At 34.5% G+C, this 20,303-nt stretch overlaps 2 protein-coding genes across 3 annotated transcripts; both read left to right on the top strand.

The window, feature by feature from the left end:
* Window positions 1-2,248: 2,248 nt before the first annotated feature.
* LOC119076699 (extracellular exo-alpha-(1->5)-L-arabinofuranosidase-like) lies at window positions 2,249-3,611 on the top strand. The gene is made up of 3 exons (XM_037183610.1): window positions 2,249-2,723; window positions 2,782-3,224; window positions 3,384-3,611. The coding sequence occupies exons 1-3, from the start codon at window positions 2,326-2,328 to the stop codon at window positions 3,578-3,580; spliced, it is 1,038 nt and encodes a 345-aa protein (XP_037039505.1). The 5' UTR covers window positions 2,249-2,325; the 3' UTR covers window positions 3,581-3,611.
* A 2,170-nt stretch (window positions 3,612-5,781) lies between these two features.
* Window positions 5,782-18,821, top strand: LOC119076684 (basic salivary proline-rich protein 1). 2 transcript variants are annotated; one of them, XM_037183587.1, is made up of 5 exons: window positions 5,782-6,251; window positions 6,318-7,151; window positions 7,220-7,414; window positions 9,570-9,724; window positions 18,505-18,821. In XM_037183587.1, exons 1-5 carry the CDS (start codon window positions 6,130-6,132, stop codon window positions 18,567-18,569), a joined length of 1,371 nt encoding a protein of 456 aa, XP_037039482.1. In that variant the 5' UTR covers window positions 5,782-6,129; the 3' UTR covers window positions 18,570-18,821. The 2 variants fall into 2 exon arrangements, with proteins under 2 accessions (XP_037039482.1, XP_037039481.1); XM_037183586.1 differs by lacking the exon at window positions 18,505-18,821 and adding an exon at window positions 9,957-10,399.
* The last annotated feature ends 1,482 nt before the right edge of the window (window positions 18,822-20,303 follow it).

Raw genomic sequence — 20,303 nt, 5'->3', positions numbered from 1 at the left:
GTTTGGCCAAAAAAAACCATCATGGCTTCCCGGTTAAAAATAGATTTTTAGAATGTCTTGGGAAAAAATATGTAACTTAGTTCTACGATTCTTTGAAATTTCTTAAAATCATGTATAAATTCACAAAAAATCGCCAAAATTCGTCGAAATTCGCCAAAATTCGTCAAATTCGCCAAATTCGCCAAAATTCGCTAAAAATTCAACTAAATAGCCCCTGGATGCTACTGCGTCCTTCATTACTTCGGAAACAACTTTCTGATACTCATAAACTCACTCTTGTGTTTTTGAGCAACTTGCTTCGGAGGGATTCTTTTGGAAAACAGCCTACCGAAATCGGACGTATTTTCCAGTGAACTTTTTTATATGTGCGCCTAGAAAGCTATTCGACCCTAGAAGCCAAAACCACGTTCAAAAAAGTTCTTCGAAGTTTGTGTGGCTGGTGAAAGGTGATCAAAAACCAAAAACTTGCACTTTTCTTACAAAAATTTCTCCAGTTACACGAGCCGTACAGGGTCGTGTGGGGTGTCATTAGAAAGGTAATCACATGTACTATTGCGCCGAATAGGGACTTATTGTGTTTAAAATTCATCGACACTGAAATATGTGCAGTTTAAGTTTTCAACCGAAGACTTACTCTGTTCTTACTGAAATTTCTCGAGGTACACAAAACGTACATGGTCGTGTAGGGTGTCATTTGACAGGTAATTTAATGTGCTTTTGGGCCAAATAGGGTCTTCTGTAGTTTGGATGCATCTACGATAAAAAAGAAGTTGAAACATTTAGATGTACATATTTCATCGTAGATGCATCCAAACCACATAATACCCTATTTGGCCCAAAAGCACATTAAATTATTTTTCAAACGACCGTGTACGTTTTGTGTACCTCGAGATTCAGTAAGAATAGTGTAAGTCTTCAGTTGAAAACTTCAACTGCACATATTTCAGTGTCAATGAATTTTACACACAACAAGTCCCCACTCGGCTCAATAGTATATGTGATTCCCTTTCTAATGACACCCCACACGACCCTGTACGGCTCGCGTAACTGGAGAATTTTTTGTAAGAAAAATGCAAGTTTTCGGTTTTTGATCACCTTTCACCAGCCACACAAACTTCGAAGAATTTTTTTGAAAGTGGTTTTGCCTTCTAGGGTCAAATACTTTTCTAGCCACATATAAAAAAAAGTCCACTGGAAAATGCGTCCGATTTCGGTAGGCTGTTTTTCAAAAGAATCCCTCTCGGCAACTGTTTTTCCGACAAGTGTGGCTGTTAAACTCGCTCTCGGCTCGGATATACAATCTCGACACTTATAGAAAAGACAGTTAAAGAAGCTTGTTACTCAAAAGCACACTTTTGTGATTTTGCTTTTATCACAAAATTAATAACTCACGTAATGAATTACTTTCGCAGCATCCATTATAACCTACTAATAATAGAGTTTTCAAAAAATATAGTAAATTTTACTTCTTTGCTGTACAAATAAAATAACATTCAACACAGAAAAATTGTAACGAATTATTACCAACCGATGGTCCATCAGACTCATTTGATTCACAGTGCGAATTTCACACGATTATGGAGTAAGGATGCTAAATTAATTGAAATCTTTCTTTTTGTACAGTGTCAATGTGAAGTACTAAATGTGTTCTTGTAACTCTTATAACTGAGATTTAAAAGGCATCGGTGCATACATTAGGGCGATTTTTAAATACTGGATTTTAGTTTACTTTTGATAATATCTTTCCATCAGAATCCTTTTTATAAAATGTACGACCGCAATTCCGACCACGAATGTGGTAGCTTTCAAAACAAAATGGATTTGGTTGTAGCAGTTTCACCGGCTCCGAGAAACGTGATCAGTTTATGAAAAGTTTGTTATCTTATAGCAAAAGCAACCAATATTTGCAAATTGCTGCTTAAGTTACAATGCACATCGTGTGTCTAGAAAGCATTTATCACCGAGTTGCATACAACGTTTTTCTCAATAAAGCCAACGAAAGTTTTGATTTTCGCCACTGAGTTGGGTAGACAACTATTTTTCAACAAGCTAAAGAAATTGGAAAGCTGCTTCGCAAGCAAACAATGAATTTACAAAAATAATAAAATTTTGACTTCTGTCGATCTTTGTGTGTAACCAATCGTTACTAGCCGCGCTTTTATCACAAATTGATTATCTTACTTATTCGATAAGAAGGCTACAAGAACCGAACCAACCAAATATAATTATCTGTGAAGACGCGAATCGTCGCAGTACCAAAATAACTTTCGAATCGCTGATTTTGTGCCAGCTGCTATCGCGAACGTTGTTTTTTTAAAGCGCATTATGATGATACTGTTCTACTCAGTTCTTGTGTTGATTGTGGCGATCGACAGCATCAACAGTCAAACTTTCAACAATCCCATTTCTGATATTAATTGGCCTGATCCCTATGCTTACCTTCACACAGACGGTTTTTACTATATGCCGCGATCGGAAAATAATGGACTGGTCCTTTACCGAACTCGAACGCTTTCCAACTGGAGAAATGCACAGCAAAGCCGTATTTACACAGCTGGACCCGGACTTGGTGCTGTATGGGCGCCCGAAATCCATTACATTCATGGTGAATTTTACATATACGTTGCAATGGAAACTGATGGACTCAACGAGAATCATCGGATGTACGTGTTAAAAGCCAACAATGCCAACGATCCTATGGGACAATGGTCCACTGCTCACAGGTAGAAGAAAATTTATTTTGATTGGAATGATTCGACGACGTTTGCTAACCCATTTCAGAATGTATATACCAGCCGAAGACTATTGGGCCATCGACGGTACAGTTTTAGAATATGGCAACGGCAAATTGTATTTTATTTGGTCAGGTTGGCCGCAAATTAATTCTGGATTCCCTCAGTACCTGTACATAGCAGAAATGTGTGATCCGATGACTGTGTGTGGACGTCGAGTTCTGATCAAACGAGTTGATTTCCCTTGGGAAAGAATCGGAGCCGATTTGATTGAAGGCCCACAAATTCTGCATAATGCTGGTCGCGTGTTTTTGGTTTATTCAGCATCAGGAAGCTGGACACCTGACTACATTTTAGGGTTTATGGGAATTGATAATTTAGCCGATCCACTGAACTATGACAACTGGTGGCGTCATGACCGACCGGTGTTTTGGAGGCACGACGAAGAAAATGTGTACGGGGTTGGGCATGCATCATTGACAACATCTCCAGGTATATTGAGTTAAAAAATTGAAAACATTTTCCCAAAAATAGTCACTGATGTACTGATGTACTGATGCCTTTGATAATGCTTGGCAATGTGTCGCGATATATCCTTCATCGAATTGTCCGATTTCTGGATATTCTGAATCATGACGCCTCTACTTACAGATAAAAGGGAACCCTGGATAGTTTATCATGCAATGTCGAATCCGAATGCTGGATGGGAAGGAAGGACGGCTCGAGCACAGAAATTCGGTTGGAATCCAGACAATTCTCCCGACTTTGGGCGTCCTCGAGGATTTCATATTTCATTGCCAGTACCTAGTGGAACGCAGACAGTTCATTCTAACTGCACAATAAACTGAGATACGTTTTATTTATTTTATTTTATTTTATCTGTTTAATGATCAACAAACAGGCCAAAGCCCAATAATATGTCAATCAGCAAATTACAAAAATGGAAAACTTTAGGAAAAATCATAAACCAAAAGCATAGCAAAACGTTAACAATGTCAACAACCATCACTATAATCAAAATCAAAAAGCGAAATGATCCTTGACTAGGCTCTTAAAACAGAAAACCTGTCATCCATTAAGTTTAATCGTGAGAAATATACGTCGTGGTGCTCTTGCAGGCGATAAATAGGACAATTTCTCTGTACATTAGTCTTGAATTTTGGAAGGTAAAACAAAGTCTTTTGCCGTGTGGATGTAGAACGTCGATCAAACTTAAGATGATGATAAAGTTGAGAATCGATACGATGATGGATCAGTTTGAACAGAGTGAGTTCGTCATTTTTCAACCGTCGTGACTCCAACGAGTGTAACTTCAGAAACTTTAGCCTTTTGTCGTATGATTGTTTCTCCATGTTGAATTTGTAGAAAAACATCCTTGAGAATTTCCTCTGAACACGTTCAATTTGATCGATTGCATTGAGATAGAACGGACTCCAGACCGACGAGCAATATTCAAACCTGTTTCGGACGAGAGAGTTGTAAAGAATCATCATGCTTGTTTGGTTAGAAAAATATCTTCCACAGCAAAAAATGAAACCTATCAGACGATATGCCTTCCTTGTTACCAAATCGACATGCTCATTGAATGACAGTTTATCGTCAATTGTAACTCCGAGCTCCATACAAAATTTTACACTGTAAAAAGAGTGGGGATAAAATTTCATACAAAAAGTACTCTATTTGGCAGCTGTCATAAATAGAACTTTTGCTTGAAGTTCGTTGATAAACCGTAAGAGCGGCGGATTCGTGATTGAAAATATATGAAATTGTCTCACGAATTCGCCTCTCTAAGGTTTTATGCGTTGTACGGTAGTGAGGAACACGAACTTTTTGACTTTTCTCCTACTGCTTTAAGAGGCACCGGTACTTTGCCGAAAAGCATACATTAGGGCGATTTTTAAATACTGGATTTTAGTTTACTTTTGATGATATCTTTCCACCAGAATCCTTTTTGAAAAATTTACGACCGCAATTCCGACCACGAATGTGTTAGCTTTCAACAGAAAATAGATTTGGTTGCAGCAATTTGACCAGCTCTGAGAACAATGAGCAGTTTATGTAAATTTCATTAAACTGCTCACTTTTCTCAGAGCTGGTCAAACGACTAAAACCAAAACTATTTTCTGTTGAAAGCTAACACATTCGTGGTCGGAATTGCGGTCGCACATTTTTCAAAAAGGATTCTGATGAAAAGATATTAACAAAAATGAAATACGAAACACGCAAATGTAGGCTACAATTTTAGCTAGGTGCCGGTGCCTCTTAAAGTATTTTATTCATAATTCATAAGCGTACATACGAGTTCAACGAGCTATCACACGTTAAATTTCAAAATTTGTAAGAAGAAACGGATTTTCATACGTTTTGAAATCGATGAATTACCAACCTTTGACTCGTTGGATTTGGCTGAAATTTTCATAAAATTCAATAAGTTCGGAGCTATGTGTTGGGAGCAAAGTTTCCGAGTTGTTTCTAGTGAACTAAATTGTAGTAACCCGACTCTAGTAGTCTAAATGAATTTACATTATAATAAATTTTCACTTCTGTTAAACCATTCAAACGAACAAGTCTACACTCTCAATTGTCCTGATAAGAACTTTATTCCAAGTGGAATCCAATCCTCCAATACTATGAGCGTTTTAAGCTATTGATCTATGTGGCAGATGTTCATAAAGCCGAATAATCTGCCACTGTGTGACGTATCTTCTTATATCAGCTCTTTTGTAAGTGGATAGAAAGACTTGCGTCACAATTTCACTGTAAGTGGTTTTTGAGTTTCCAATATGTCGCACGTTTTCCGGAGACAATTTTTATATTCTTTAACTGTACCGAGAAATGGTAGGCGATCAGCCTTTGATTCGTTCGATTTTATAAAATAAATCAAGCAATTAACCCGTCTACAGCAAGAAATCGCTTTGAAATTGTCTTTGAAATTTCCCACCAAAATCTATTTTCTCTCTTCTGCGTTTTCTGATAGATCTCTTTTGTGACATAAAACGCACCCATTCCGCACATCGCACACACTCACATTACGAGTGTCACATTGTCGCGACATTTTCCTTTCAAAGAAAAATTATTGATTGCGCGGTGCTCGGTCGCCATTAGTTTTATTAAAAATTTAGTTTTGGATTGTAACAAATTTATCGAATATAAAGTGAAAAGTTTAGTGTGTGAATGTCTAGTACATGTTAACTATACGGAATAACATTTATTTGAAGTTGTTTTGTTCGAATAGCCGGCTTGATACAATAAAATATAGGAATCGTTCGGTGTCAGATCAAGCTTCGCCTTTTTGCTCATTTTCCAAACTTGAATAATTGACGTGCAGACGAAATAAGTTTGTTGCCGGACCAGTCACATTGAACCGATTTTGTCTGTTTATAACTAAATTAGCAAAATGGAAAACGGAGGCGTTCAAACTCCGTCAGTAATTCCATCGTCTGGTCCACCGATGCGTGGTGGTTATCGCGGTAGTAGAGGCGGCGGTCCAATGATGCGTGGTGGATATGAACGTGGAGGGTGAGTTATTGCTAATCACTTGCACATAATTAGTCCGGTGCATCGTGTTTATTTCTACCATTTTAGTTACCGAGGTCGTGGTATGATGCGTGGTGGACCAATGGGAATGCGTGGCGGTTTCCATCCGGGTATGAGAGGTCGAGGTATATTACGAGGCATTCCACCAAGAGGTATGGGCTTTCAGAGTGGGTTCCATCATCGTGGTGGTCCACCAAGAGGCTCAATGAATGGCAGAGGAAGACCGCCAATGTATAACAATCAAGGTTATCATAATCAACAAGGCTATCCGCCTCCGAATCATAATTCAGCTCCACCGCAGCAGTCACAATCCTCTTCACAGGCTGATTCAATTTCAACGACACCGACAACCTCGTCTTCGCCAATAACGTCTACCGCTGCGACTGTATCACAGACGACGTCAACAACCACTCCACCGACGAACGGTGTATCAAGTGGAACACCACAAAGTGTTAGTTCATCTGGAATGCCACCGTCACGAGGCACTCTAAGAGGAAGAGGTGCACCTGGAATGAGTCGTGGTGGACGCGGCGGAAGTTACACACCAAATATCAATGTGAGTGGCAATGATATGCAATCATCCGGACCGCAACCACCGAAACCATATCGCGGTGGTCCACCGAGAGGCGGACGTGGAAGCTACAATCCCGGAATGCCTCGGCCTCCGCCAGTTATTCAACCTGGAATGACACAAGGTGCACCAGTGCCAGCATTGAAAAGAGGACCACCAATGGGCCCACCGATGGGACCGAAACGTGGCCGATACGAACAAGGACCACCAACTCGTCCATATGCGCCAAAGTATCCGTCGTATAGCCAGCAACAAGTTCCCACGCATCCGCCACAGCACAACAGCTATCATAATCCATCACAGCCGCAAAGGTATCGATCCGTTGCAACCTTTCAATTGCACACATTCGTGACGCTTAACGATTTGAAATTGATTTCAGTTATTACAATCACCATTCTGGCTACGAACAACCACCAGCCGATCAATATGCGCAAAGCAGTTATAGTGCTCCGCCGCCATCAACCGGATATGCTTCGAATGGATATTCTCAGAGTAGTTACGGCCAAGCACCGCCGCCTTCAAGCTACACTCCGAGTACCGATTACGATAGCAGTCAATATTCACAGGATTATAAGTAAGTGGCAGCCGAGTTAAATTCAAATTTAATTTTTTTCATGTTGTCCCCAAAGAATGAGATTTCAATCAACCATGAGCATAGCCCCAACAATCACATTTATTTTTATCGAGATTTGCAAATTAGCGCCGTGCCATATCATTCTGATTCATGTGATTTCGCAACAAATTGACAACAAACTATTTGGTGTTAACCAATTGAATTATAAAGCAAATGTGTTTGGGGGCGAGATAAGTAGCCATTCAATTGTCTAACATTTGTCTTGCGGTTTACGAGCGGAATATTTCTTTAGAATATTATGTATGGTGATGATGATGATACATGCTTGAACGGATATTGCAATTAAATGTAGTTGGATGAGATTTCTTTGGATGTCTTCCTAGTTGTCTAGCTCATTCAAAATATTTTTTGAGTCAGACAATTCAGTAGACTGCGCAAACAAACGTTTAATGATTTTTGCATGCTAATAACTCTTCATGAAAAATAGATACGAAAAAAAGATTTCCAAAGTTTCGAGTTAAGTGGACGCAGCAATTATTTGCTAACATACCCGATACCCTACGTACCAGTAAGAAATTGTAGCTCTCATATCATAAATCCGAGAAATCTATAACGAGCAGTAAGACATGTTAATGTACCAACAAATCGTCTCCAACTACGTACGTTGTTTTCAGTATCGCAAAAATATTTTTTGCGACAATCGCAAAAGTAAACTTTTGAAGTGAAACGACAATTAAACTGCGTTTCGAACATTTACTGATGTTGCTTTCCGTTTCTATGATTTCTCTCATTTCGTATGCTATTTCACATGACAAACGAGATAAATCAGAGAAACCAAGAAGCTGAAATCAAATGTTATTTTCTGTTAGATCTAATTCCAATGCAATCATCAAAAACATGAAAAAACAAGTGAACAGGCTGTCAAAACGACAGTTACATTGGAGTACGTTGTCTTTTTTAGATAAAATAGCCAAAAATGATTTAGCAGTTTAGGAATTTAAGAGAATTTTTAAGTGTTCAATTTCCTTAAAATAGGCTCTGATTCATGCACCTTCATCTCGACTTAAATTTTTACGAGGTGTGTCTATGCCCACACAACATCTTAGGGCTGTTTTATTGTTAATATTGTTAATATTGTGTGCCAAAGTATATAAAGGTAATGCAAACCCTCAGCGGATGAGAGAAATTGCGGATTCTGACTTTTAGGTCAATTCATTTCTGTTTTATTTCCATCATCATATATTCATCTGACTAATATTGTTGCACATGCTAATTGGAATGGAATTGAATCCACCTCACCACTAGCTGCAACTTGACGCAAACAAATTCAATATGATGCAACCTAACGATGCTAAATTCACCTGAAAGTGATATTTAGTAATATTCTCAACAATAACATTTCAATAAATTATAAAGTCACAGCTCTGTTGACAATATAATGAGGAAATGAGGTTTAGACATTTTATGCAGTCAAGGTTTGAATATATTGATCGCTTGTATATGCCCGAGATGTTACTTCTTTCATCCAGTTAAAATGGTATTGCCTTTGGAGGCGTGAAGCTCTCGTCCTTTCGAAGTTTTCATTTCCACCCAGGGTGTTAAAGTTCCGTAAAATTGCCCTTTCAGTTTCAGTTTCAGATCAGATCAAGTAATGACTTTCAGATCAGTTTCAGGTAAACCTGAAATTCGTTACGGCTCTGTATTTTATCCTTCGTTGTATAAGAAATAGGATTTCCCTTCAAATTTGCTTACACCTTTTTTATCGATACCGAAGCAGTATATTGGACAAAAAATGCTAGATTAACACCTCAAGCGATTTTTGACAGTCAGCGAAATAAATCTGAAATTTTAAAGATGAAGGCAACCTAGCTAACCTAGCCATGGAAGACTGCGTACATCGAATTTTCTCGTTGAACAACAAAATTCGCTATTAATCTCGCATTCTTCTTCTACCTATCAGTCTAAATATATTCATTGGACCAAACTTTATTCTCGTATTGCCTGGCGGAAAAAAATTATTAAGAAAACTTCCAGCCCCAGGAAGAATTTAGTTACCGTCTTCTCGACAACAACCTTCATTTCCAAACTCATCTTTCACGCACATGTGACTGCCCTGTCATCTCGAAATCCACTAACAAAATGAATTTATTCCCAGTTCATCGGGCTATGCGCAACCAGACACACGTTATCCGCAAAGTTACACCCAAGACTATAACTCACAACAATATCCAAGCACGGCCGATTACAGTCAGGCGCCACCGGACTATTCGCAACCGGCCGCTCAATACGACAGCCGATCGTATGGTTATGGTGAGTACCGTTATTAAATTTATATCATTTTCCATTCGTGCATTCTTAGATGAATTGAAACGTAAAATCGTAGAAAATTGAATTTGAAGTTAACTAAAAAAAAATTAATTGAAAAAAAAACAAAAATAAAAAATTAAACAAACCAAACAAGCAGAGTAGTTAATTCTAATTTAGTTTAAATAAAAAACATTTACCATAAAACACAGAAACCAACTCGAACATTTTTTTATAGACGCGAATGCCTATTCACAAGGTTATGCAAAGACAGATGCATACCAAAGTCATGCTGGTTATTATTGAAAAAAATACAAAGAAAATTGAATAAACTGAAAAAAAACATTTAATAAAAATCAATGATGCACTAAATAAGATAAATAATTGATGGATGACCCAATAAAAAAGGAAAAAAAATGCGAAAAAAACATTAAGAAAATGTTAACACGGAAAATGTTTAATAAAAAAAAATATTTACTAAAGTCCATTGACTTATATCACAAGAATAGAAATGTCATGCAACCCCGAACACCCCGAACGGATGCTAACAAATGAAAAACAAACCGTACGCTAAGTTGAAAGTTTAACAAGAAAGAAAAAAATAAAAACACAAAAAACATACTAGAGCCTCATCATCTGATCGCAAACTATAATTAAAAGACCGACCACCGCAAATTATAGGAAAATAAATCAATAAAATGAGCTCCCCCTGATATGGATTGGATACATTTTACAGAGTGAAATAACTTAACAGATTTTTCTCAGTCAACAGATATATTCATTAATCATCAAATTATTGTAATGTGAAAAAATAAATTTAAAAAAATTTCTTTTTGCTAAAAATAAAAATAAAAAACAAAATAAAATCAACCGAAAAACCCGTAGATTTTAGTTTTTATCATTGTTTCTCCATATTATTCATTTTCGAAGTGATTTAGATTTTTTTTTACTTCAAGCATTTGATTTCCATCTTTTAATTTTGACTTTTTTCTGACATTTTTTTTTATTATTAAATTCAAACGTAAATGCAAAAAATCGTAATTATTATTGTAATATGTGTGTTCGATAAACCAATATCGTGGGATAAATAAATAAAATAAAAAAAAAACAAAAAAAAATTAAACAAAAAAAAAAAACAAAATCTTTTATTGTCTCAACTATAATACACTGTTTTATAAACAGAGCCAAATCGTTGGAAAATTAATCAGAAAATAATGAAAAACTTCTATGAAACAACATGTGCCGGATATGCACTTTTGTGATAACAAAGTTTCGAAATTTAAACTTTGACATTATGACGAAAGTTAATCTCGCAAAAATATAAACTGAAAATCCTCGTTCATTTAATAAATATGACATATACAATCAAACAGAAAGAAAAAGTTTTTTATTCAGAGTATTGAAAAATTAAGGAAATGTTTGACAAAACGACTGGATTTATTTCAATTGTTTTTATGGGTTCAAAAATTGATTAACAATAAATCTTAAGTTAATTTTACACATCCAACTAAGACACTAAGAGTAACAATAAAAAGACGATAATTAATCGCAAAGCCAGCCATCCATTTTTTTTTGATAATGCCATTCAATGGAATTTTCAACTATTGATTAAGCTCGGAATGAGAATTAGTTCAAACCTGACATGACAGGCAAACCCGAAAGATTTATATAAAAATGTGAAGTTATCTCTGAGATTTTTTAATGGAACCGAATTCAGGTCAGGACAGGGCCTTTTTCGAAAAGACCTGGCGTAACTTAAGCTTTCAGGTCAGACGTTTTTTTTTGACATCGGCTGACTTATCCTGAGCTTTACTATAACTCACAGTCTGTGAGAGAGCTATGTTATATGTTAAATAAGATTCAGTTTAAATGCCAACCAGTTACTTCAAAATGTTTTCCAACTGGTCCAGTCATACAATCACACTGCTTATACGTGCTGATCCACTACTACCAACGTGAGTGTGATTATAAACCAGTATAAAGATGTGATTGGACCAGCTAGAAAACAAACTGAGTCAAGCTTAGACACAATTTTGGTTAACATGAACTGTATCTTTTGATTGAGTATGGTTGGTTGGTTTTATTGACGAGCAAACTCCGTATTAAAATTTATTGAATATAATTTGTCTTTGATAAAGATTGCAGTGTGATTACGCTCGTTCCTGTTTAGTTTCAATTTAATTTTTGATGATTACTTTTCGAATAATCAGAATCGTTACAGGTCGAAAAGGTTTGAAATTTTATGTAAAGAACAATGGTAACAGGTGGTCGAAAAATCCTAAAAAGAATTGATCGACCTAAATAAATTGGTAATTGATCAAAAGAGTAAATAATGATGATCTGGATGGTTTAAATATGTCGACTAAATTACGGTTTACTGCTAACCTCAACTAAATTGAATTGCAATTTTGTCGATATTGGTTCATTATAATCTGGCGCAGTAAAAGCTTGCTTAAATTTCGGACTTAGATTTTAAATTATTCCAATTTAAAATTTACATTTTGAAAGATAATGAAAAAAAAAAAGTTTTGTTGAAGTGCCTAAGCTTAACCGTATGTTAAAACTTATAACCGGAACAAATATTTCAAACAAAAAAGTCGAAAACTTTGGCAAGGTCAAAAATGAATTTGAAAGTAAATTTACGATAATATTAATGACATAGAGAGACAGAATTCCTTTTCGGAATGAGATCAGTCTATGTAAACTACAGTTAACCTCAATTAAATTTGTAACACAATCTGCTTCAGCTGGTCCACTCATACAACCTCATTGTCTTATATCTTATACATGTTTGTTTATAATGTTTTACGTCTACCACGCGCACGTTAAACTGATAAACTCTTGTAAGGCGTTGTGGTTTTAAGAGTGGACCAGCTGAGGAATATTGCGCCACAAATTTTATTGGCTTTAACTGTATACAATTCGTCTAATTTTTTCTTTTGTAAACATCAGACAGCATTTTTTTTATCGCAATAAACAGTACAGAAATTAAAGAATATGAAGAAATTGAATTGCTCATTTCAAAACGCTAATATTTGCAATTAATATTACACGAAACAAGCCGATTAAATTCAATTTTTTACCCTATCCGGTGTGATTAATCGTCAACTCGTGGAAAATAAATGTACCTTGCAGACCATCGTACAGCATTTCTCTTAAAATAAATAATATTTGCAGGTTGAACTGTTCGTCGTGTCTAGGCCTTTTATTTTACTATGTTGGATGAGCTTAGAGTGCATTGATCTAAAGTAGTGAATCTCTTACTATAAAATAGTCTAGTAACACACTTCACACTGGAAGTACCTACTTCGCTCTCGGTGCACAAACAAATTGCTTTTTGGACTGTACTCAAGATTTCTCTCAACAAATTCTAGATTTACTAAAATTGAAGAATTTTTAAGAAAAAGAATTCTAGAAAATGGGCTCTGGTTGATGGGTTTGTTTTCGAGAATACGAAGTTTCAAGAATTCAAAATCGTAAAAATAAGCTCAGTGGTATGCTATTTAAATGTACTTCATTTTATTAACGGAGGCTTTCCGTAGTAGATAATATAGCTAATTTGTAATTCACAGTGGACTCTTCAAGTTGATAAAGATTGAGTTACGACCAGACTCATCATTTTAAATTTTCTACTTTCCACAAGGAACACATTAAAAATCGATGGAAAATTAAGGCCGAGTGAATGAATTCAAATAATTAATTAAAATGCTATATGCGCTCTACTGAACCTTTAATAATTAACAGAAAAAACAAATGGTTTTGATTGAATGTACATTTACGAGCAGTTACCTTTGAGCGAAATATAATTTTATGAAAAATATTAGTTGGAAAACGTAAGTGATATAACGTGGTCAATGATGATGATGATGACATTGAATAAGAGAATCGAAACAAATACAAAAAAAAAATGATTAATTTTCCAACGTGTTCATACCCTAGTCACAATTTGAACAGAATTATGTTTTGAAATTTTTAAACAAATTTTGAACAAAAATTTATTTTTTTCACACATTTTTATATGGAATAACGCAAAGAAAATGGTAAGCATAAAAAATAGATGTGGATCAAGAATTGAAACAATAAAGAAAAGAAATGCAAACAATATAGACAATGGCGTGGATTTTTTTCTTCTTCAAACAGTCCACACGTTGTCGTTATTGGAATGAAAAAAAAAGTTTTCAGAATTTCTTTTAGCTCATAAGACATTAAATAAATTTTTACCAGATTAATTTCAGCAAAAAAAAATAAATTTACCAATGAAACTGATCGATAGATCGTTACGAAGATCGTAAGTGTATTTCTTATTTGACATTTTATTTATAGATTCTAAGTTGATGTAATTGAAACGTTACAGCGAATGATAAGTTCAATAAATTCGTTTAAGTGTTGTTAGTTCTCTGCTATCCGGGTACTATTGTTTTCAGCATGATTTTTATCATAAATATAGAAAGAATTGAGAAAAGAAAGGAGCACAAATATTCTGCTTATAAGCTCAAAGTAATTGACAGTATAACAACATGCGATGTAAAGTGTTAAATCGAATTATGGTTTCAATTATGCTAAGAGATAGACCGAAATGCAACAATAATAATTGTTCATAAAATTGAACAAAGTAAATATTAAAAATATTTTTGTTAAAATCAATGCAGTGCCAAATTAACAAATTATTTTCTCTGAAGAAATCGAAAACAATGAATTATAGTGAGAACTTAAAGAATGCTCAGTACACTTAAATAATGTTAAATTTGTTCCGAATTTACAGCGAGTGGTTTGAAATGACTCATATCAAACCACTTTCTGTAAAATGCTGGGTATATACACTACGAGTAGCACACCCGCATAAGTTCATATTAAGGTTGAAACACATAATAACCAGACGATTTCAATTTACAACGTATTTGAGATTCCTTACAGGGAAATTTGTTCAGGTGTTTTACAGCGATTCCCCTGTATAACTTTTGTTTGAGGACCAACGGAAAAACAGCTGCAGAAAATCCATGTCTTTTCTCTGACAGAAAAAGATTCAAAAAAAGAGATTTAGAAGGGTATGGTGAAAATAACTCCCACACTGATATTATATGGAACGTGTACAACAAAATTAAACATTTTGCTGCTGACAACTACTTATTAAATGGACAAATGTCAAAATATTAAAATAAAATTTAGACAAAAAAAATAAAAGGCAAATGTCATTCATTTCGATACTAGTGCGGAAAATTTTGTCAAATTATAAGTGTCACCATAGATTTTGATAACTACTCGGAAATTTTTGTATTATCGACATTACCTACCAACATTACAATCTGTCTTATGGTCTGCCGTAATTTTCGTATTAAAAAACTCCCAAAAATAAAACAAAAGTCAGCATAGATAGAGATGAAGCGGTATGAAAGTTTAATTTCATTCCGCTTATGATTCGCTAGACTTGTAGTAGTACTTGTACTAGTCACTTGCGGTTAATTGTCTCCTTGCCTCTGTCACAATGAGACCTGATGAGATGTTGGCAAAAAAAAATGTTTTTTTTTATTACAATGGCTCACAGACCGCAAGAGTGGTAAAAACCATTTCGCTTGTTTTAAAACAAAAGAAGTATTTTGTTTTATTTATCTGAGTTGTTTCTCATGCCCACTGTAGTTCCAATCGAAAAATGTATTTTATTCGTAAGTTACGAATCGTAACCTTTTCAGTTTGGTTGCGATTCAACAGATAATATTCATATCTTCTTGATTCGGCCGGGACTGCTAGTTTCGCACACGTTAAACTCTATTCCCCTTGCTCAGAAATCGGAAGTTTAAATTTCTCTGTATCAGAGTTAAGAAAAATGAAATTTCCGTGCGAATTGACGATAGAAGTCAGGCACGGCCATACTCTGAATTCAATTGATTCACAAAGAGGTTTTTATACAATAATTTTTAATTTTGCAATTTTCGCAAATAAGGTGTACGTAACCCCCGATGGGCTTTTTCGAGCCAGTTCGGTCCTGTTAGAAGTTGTAACTTTTGTAAAAATAAAAATAAAAACGAAAATGATAATAGACAAACAAGACAACATACAGAGCAAAAGTAACAGAGCCACACATCATTAAATAAACAAGTACTTTGGTCACCAAAAAAAAAAAAGTAAAGAAAATCTATTCGCTGAAGTTGTTAGATTAGACAAATATAAAATTATGGAAAGGATCTCGGAAGAATCAAGGAATCTATCAGTTATTGGTTCATGTAGAATATGTAAACGTACCATGATGGAAAGAGTCCAATTAATTCATATACCAAGAAAGTCAAGTGTCTTGATTTTTTTTGTGCTAAATATTTTATCCGAGATGAAGAACTTCATAAGCTTTTAATAATGAAATAAGTTAGTAAAACTATACTTCGCTGTCAATTTTATTCTCTTCCAACTTCTTTTCCTTAGTTTTAAGGAGGTTTAATTTTCCACTTGTGCTCAATTATAGCTAATAAATGCAGCGTAAGCAGTATTAACGTTTTATCATAAATTAATCATCATCTCCCTTCTTTAATTCCTTTTCCGAACGAAAACTTTTTTCACTTCACTTTTATAATTGGATAATAAATTTGAAAAAACAAAAAAATTCATTATTCCGTTTAATTGCCGCCATTGAAAGCCCTTTTAGTTATCTTCGCCGACTTATTGGAAATTAACATGCAAAGCAAACGAAATATACGAATAATAAATACATAAAGGCAAATAAACAATAAACTCATACGGTCGTACGCCCGCAACGGTTATTGCCGTTTCGTTAGATTGAAAAAAAAAATATTTTACAAGAAAAATAAGTTTGAGACAAACAAACAAAGTTTTTAATTGCTTTGAAAGAGATTTTGGAACAAAGGAGAGTGTATCGATAACAATGACAATGTCTTGGATTGAATACGTAAATCGAATATGCAACAAATAAATTACTAAGCATCGACTGACGACTTTTGCTGTCTAGTTATTTTCATGAGATTAATTTCACCAAATTAATTCTTTCGAAATCATAAATTAATTCAATTAGATTTTGACACAGAATTGCATAGTCTACGATCTAATTTTTCTTTATGATAGAGAACTAATTTTGAATACACAACGTTGAAGGAATGTCGTAGACATACAGTCTAGTCACAAAATTATTTCCATTTAAAATACTGTCGGTGAAATGAACTTGTCTGATGCTGCGGAAACAACAGAATATATTGTCTGGATGATTGTTATCGATCAGGCAAAAAAGAAAAGAAAATTGTTTTAAGAAAAAAAACGGTGACGCTGCAAGTTTTGTGAGCGTGTAACACCAGTGAGCACAAAAGCAGCAAATTATTTTTTCCGAATTTTAATTACATTTTCCGGCGCAAAATATTGTGGGTTACGTTCTTGTTCGGACACGTTTATTTTGACTAGTATGGGAAGTTTTTGACGAATGTAATTGCCAAATAGCTGTAATAAATCTAGTCAAAATAACAATGTCCAAACAAATCCGCAATTTAGTTTACTCACCAAAGCCCACAGAAGTGAATTTTACCACCAATGTAATTAGGCAATGACTCACTTCAGTGGGGTTCTCACCAGTGTGTCATTAAGTAACAAGCTTTGAAAAAGTGTTACATTTACAAGTATAGAGCTTGCATATACGAGTCGAAGTCGATATATAAAACTACACCTATCAAAATAAGCAAGTTGCTTGAGAGTTCGCCTCATATCACAAAATAGAAATCGAATTAATGAATTACTTCCCATTCCCAGCATCCAATTTAAGTTATTTTCTTCACTGTCCCATCCGGAAGGTTCAACTTAAAACAAATGAAAACAAATAAATTCAAAGAACTCTTCACATATCAAAATAAATTGTAATGCACATTATCCGTCAGGGAGCTGACCATAGATGTATTGAACACTTTCAGGGAAGGGGGTACACACATACATATTGTGACAGTTGAGATCGAAAATCCGTCCATTACATCTTTCAAAGTGACGTTTTAAACGTCAAATAAAAATACATGTGTGAATGGTCACAAAATCGTTGATTTTTCTTTAATTCGATTTTACTAAAATTGAGAAAAAATATGTGATTTTATGACTGACTGGCGTATACATCTTCGTTTGACGTTGAAAGCGTCACTTTAAACGATGGAATAGACCGAATTTTAATCCCAACATCCACAAAGTATTCAATGATAACTTTCCGGATGATACAAGGAATAGAAGATAAATTTCCTATGGTCTACCGCTTATCAAGGAATCAAGAGGTGATGTATTTAACTTTAGAAATTTAATATGGAAACGAATCTCTTCAATGACTTTGCTATGTAAACGTTTTCAGTTTGATCACATTTTAGTATGTCCTTCCTTATGAACGTATTTTTCTTTGAACATTTTCAATTAAGAACGAAAATTTAATTGCAACTGATTAAAAAAGCAAATAAATTCAGACTTATAAACACACTCAGACTCAATTAAAAATAATAAATTAGAAACAAATTTAATTTTGAATTAAAAAATGAAGAAGAAAAACAGTAAAATAAAGTGAAAAATAAATGTTTTAAGTTCAATTATTTACAAGTGAAACAAAAAAAAAGAATTTTAAATGCAAAAGAAAGCAAAAAAAGATTCAAATGAAACGAAAAAAAGATCAAATCTCTCTATAAATCAAAACTACCTACATTTTCGAGTCTTGAACAACTTATCCAAACCTATTTTCAATATTTAATTTAAATTCCCTTATGTCGTGATTCTCGATAGACTAAATGTGCAACTTCATCGAGAATATTTGCTAAAATTACTCTATTTTACAGTTCATCACAACGTATCGACCGCTGTGGGTGCATCGACCAATGGAAATCTTTTCGTGATAGTTTAACGAGTGTTGTTTAACATTTTGTTTGTTTTGTAACCGAAAAGACTGACTTTGAATTTTTAAATATTTTAGTACATTAAGTAAAAGTAAAATCAAACTGCTGTGAGAATATGTTTTTTACAATTCGTTTTAAATCAGTCTGTGATAAAAGATATCTAGTCCATAAATAAATGACCAAAAATATTGTAAATTTAAAAATTATTTGTTTATGTCTATATCAAATTTAATTGAAGAATAAACAATTGAAAACTTTAAATAAAGTGTTTGCCTCTCCACATGTGTCGAAGAATCAGTGGCTTTGTTTTTAAGACTGGCAAACGAAAACCGATTTCCCGCCAATAGAAATCTTTGAGAGAAAAATTCTTTTAAATTTCACTCGTACGCCAAACATACAACCAATACAATCATCGAGTCTCCTACTTCATTTGATAAGGTAAGCTTCTCTAAATAAAACCTTTTGTTCGTAAGGGTTTTACAGCAGGCGTCCCACTTGTCCGAAATGTCCGAAATGTCCGAAATTTTACACATTTGTCCGAAATTGTCCGAAATGTCCGAAATATTCTTCAAGACCTGACCAGAATTAAATATATAAACTTATAAAAGTCTCATTTTCAAAAAAATTGCCTGCGGCGCGCTTCACAGAATTTTTAATTGAACTTTCAGTCTATCAATACTTTGTCCCTAAATTTTTATTCACTTGACTGTAAGTCAAATGGGTCTTTATGGCAGAAAATACCGGAAAATGTGTATAGGTACCGCGATCACTATAATTGAAAATTATGTGGAAATATGACGTTAAATATGAAACGTTAAATGTGTAATATTTTTTTAACTTGAGTAAATCTAAATCGATTTTCAAAAACGTTTTGTTCGAAGGAGAACTGAATTCCTCAGGTCAAGTTTTTAAATGGGCGTTATCAGCTCAACGGTCTGGGAGTAGTTCTCGAAAAACCGATATGCTCATTGTTTCTTTTCCTATGGAACACGATAACTAACTCAGCTAATTCAGCTAATTTTCTAGACCTGGTTTTCATTCAAAAAAGCATTTCCTCAAAAAAAATCCTGTTTTTCTGATTATGGTACTCGGGCATAGTGTTACAATTCTTCCTTCGAGTGAAAATCAATAAATCAATATTAAGATAATAATATAACGAGTGAGCGCAGCGAATGAATATGTTAGAAAATAGCTGTAGCTCTAAAAGACAGCCACGTTAAGAGTTTCCTGCGTCACATCTTGGCTGACTCCAATATCTTTTTTAAGCATTTTTCGAATAGAAGGGAGAATATGATCGAATTTTTGAAGTAATAGTAGGAAAAGTAGACAAAAATTCCAACAGGTTTAATGGAAACTAATTACAAGATTCGCCTGTGGCGCATCGAAATTTTAACCTTGCTTGTGATCATTATTTCTTCCATCCTTCGATGAAATACATGCAAATGATGTAGGTCGACGAAGGAAGTGCATTGACTAAAAACCACATATTTGAGGAAATTATTCTATGCGAGGAAAATGTATTTCTCAGCATTTGTCCAAAATTTGAGGAACGGAAAGAAGCCTGACCCGTATTCAACCTGGTTTTATTTAAACATACAGTCTCGCAAGGTTGAAATACGACATGTTTCTGATTCGGGAGTTGTGGTTTGTAATTGAATTCACAAGAATTTCGTATGACAAATGAAGATCTGGATTTCTGTTTTCTGAATTTTTATACTAAAATACCAAATCTAGATTTTCGT

The sequence above is a fragment of the Bradysia coprophila genome, unplaced genomic scaffold, assembly GCF_014529535.1.
Source record: "Bradysia coprophila strain Holo2 unplaced genomic scaffold, BU_Bcop_v1 contig_232, whole genome shotgun sequence".
NCBI classification, from domain to species: domain Eukaryota; kingdom Metazoa; phylum Arthropoda; class Insecta; order Diptera; family Sciaridae; genus Bradysia; species Bradysia coprophila.
Note: the sequence above shows the minus strand (reverse complement) of the source record. Positions and strands in the feature narration are given on the sequence as shown.

Bases quoted from the DNA above. Each gene is read 5' to 3' on its own strand.
- LOC119076684 (XM_037183586.1), top strand. From the start codon at position 6,130: ATGGAAAACGGAGGCGTTCAAACTCCGTCAGTAATTCCATCGTCTGGT. The intron at 7,152-7,219 runs GTATCGATCCGT...AATTGATTTCAG, and splicing joins AATCCATCACAGCCGCAAAG to TTATTACAATCACCATTCTG. The intron at 9,725-9,956 runs GTGAGTACCGTT...ATTTTTTTATAG, and splicing joins CAGCCGATCGTATGGTTATG to ACGCGAATGCCTATTCACAA.
- LOC119076699 (XM_037183610.1), top strand. From the start codon at position 2,326: ATGATGATACTGTTCTACTCAGTTCTTGTGTTGATTGTGGCGATCGAC. The intron at 2,724-2,781 runs GTAGAAGAAAAT...AACCCATTTCAG, and splicing joins CAATGGTCCACTGCTCACAG to AATGTATATACCAGCCGAAG. The intron at 3,225-3,383 runs GTATATTGAGTT...CTCTACTTACAG, and splicing joins ATCATTGACAACATCTCCAG to ATAAAAGGGAACCCTGGATA.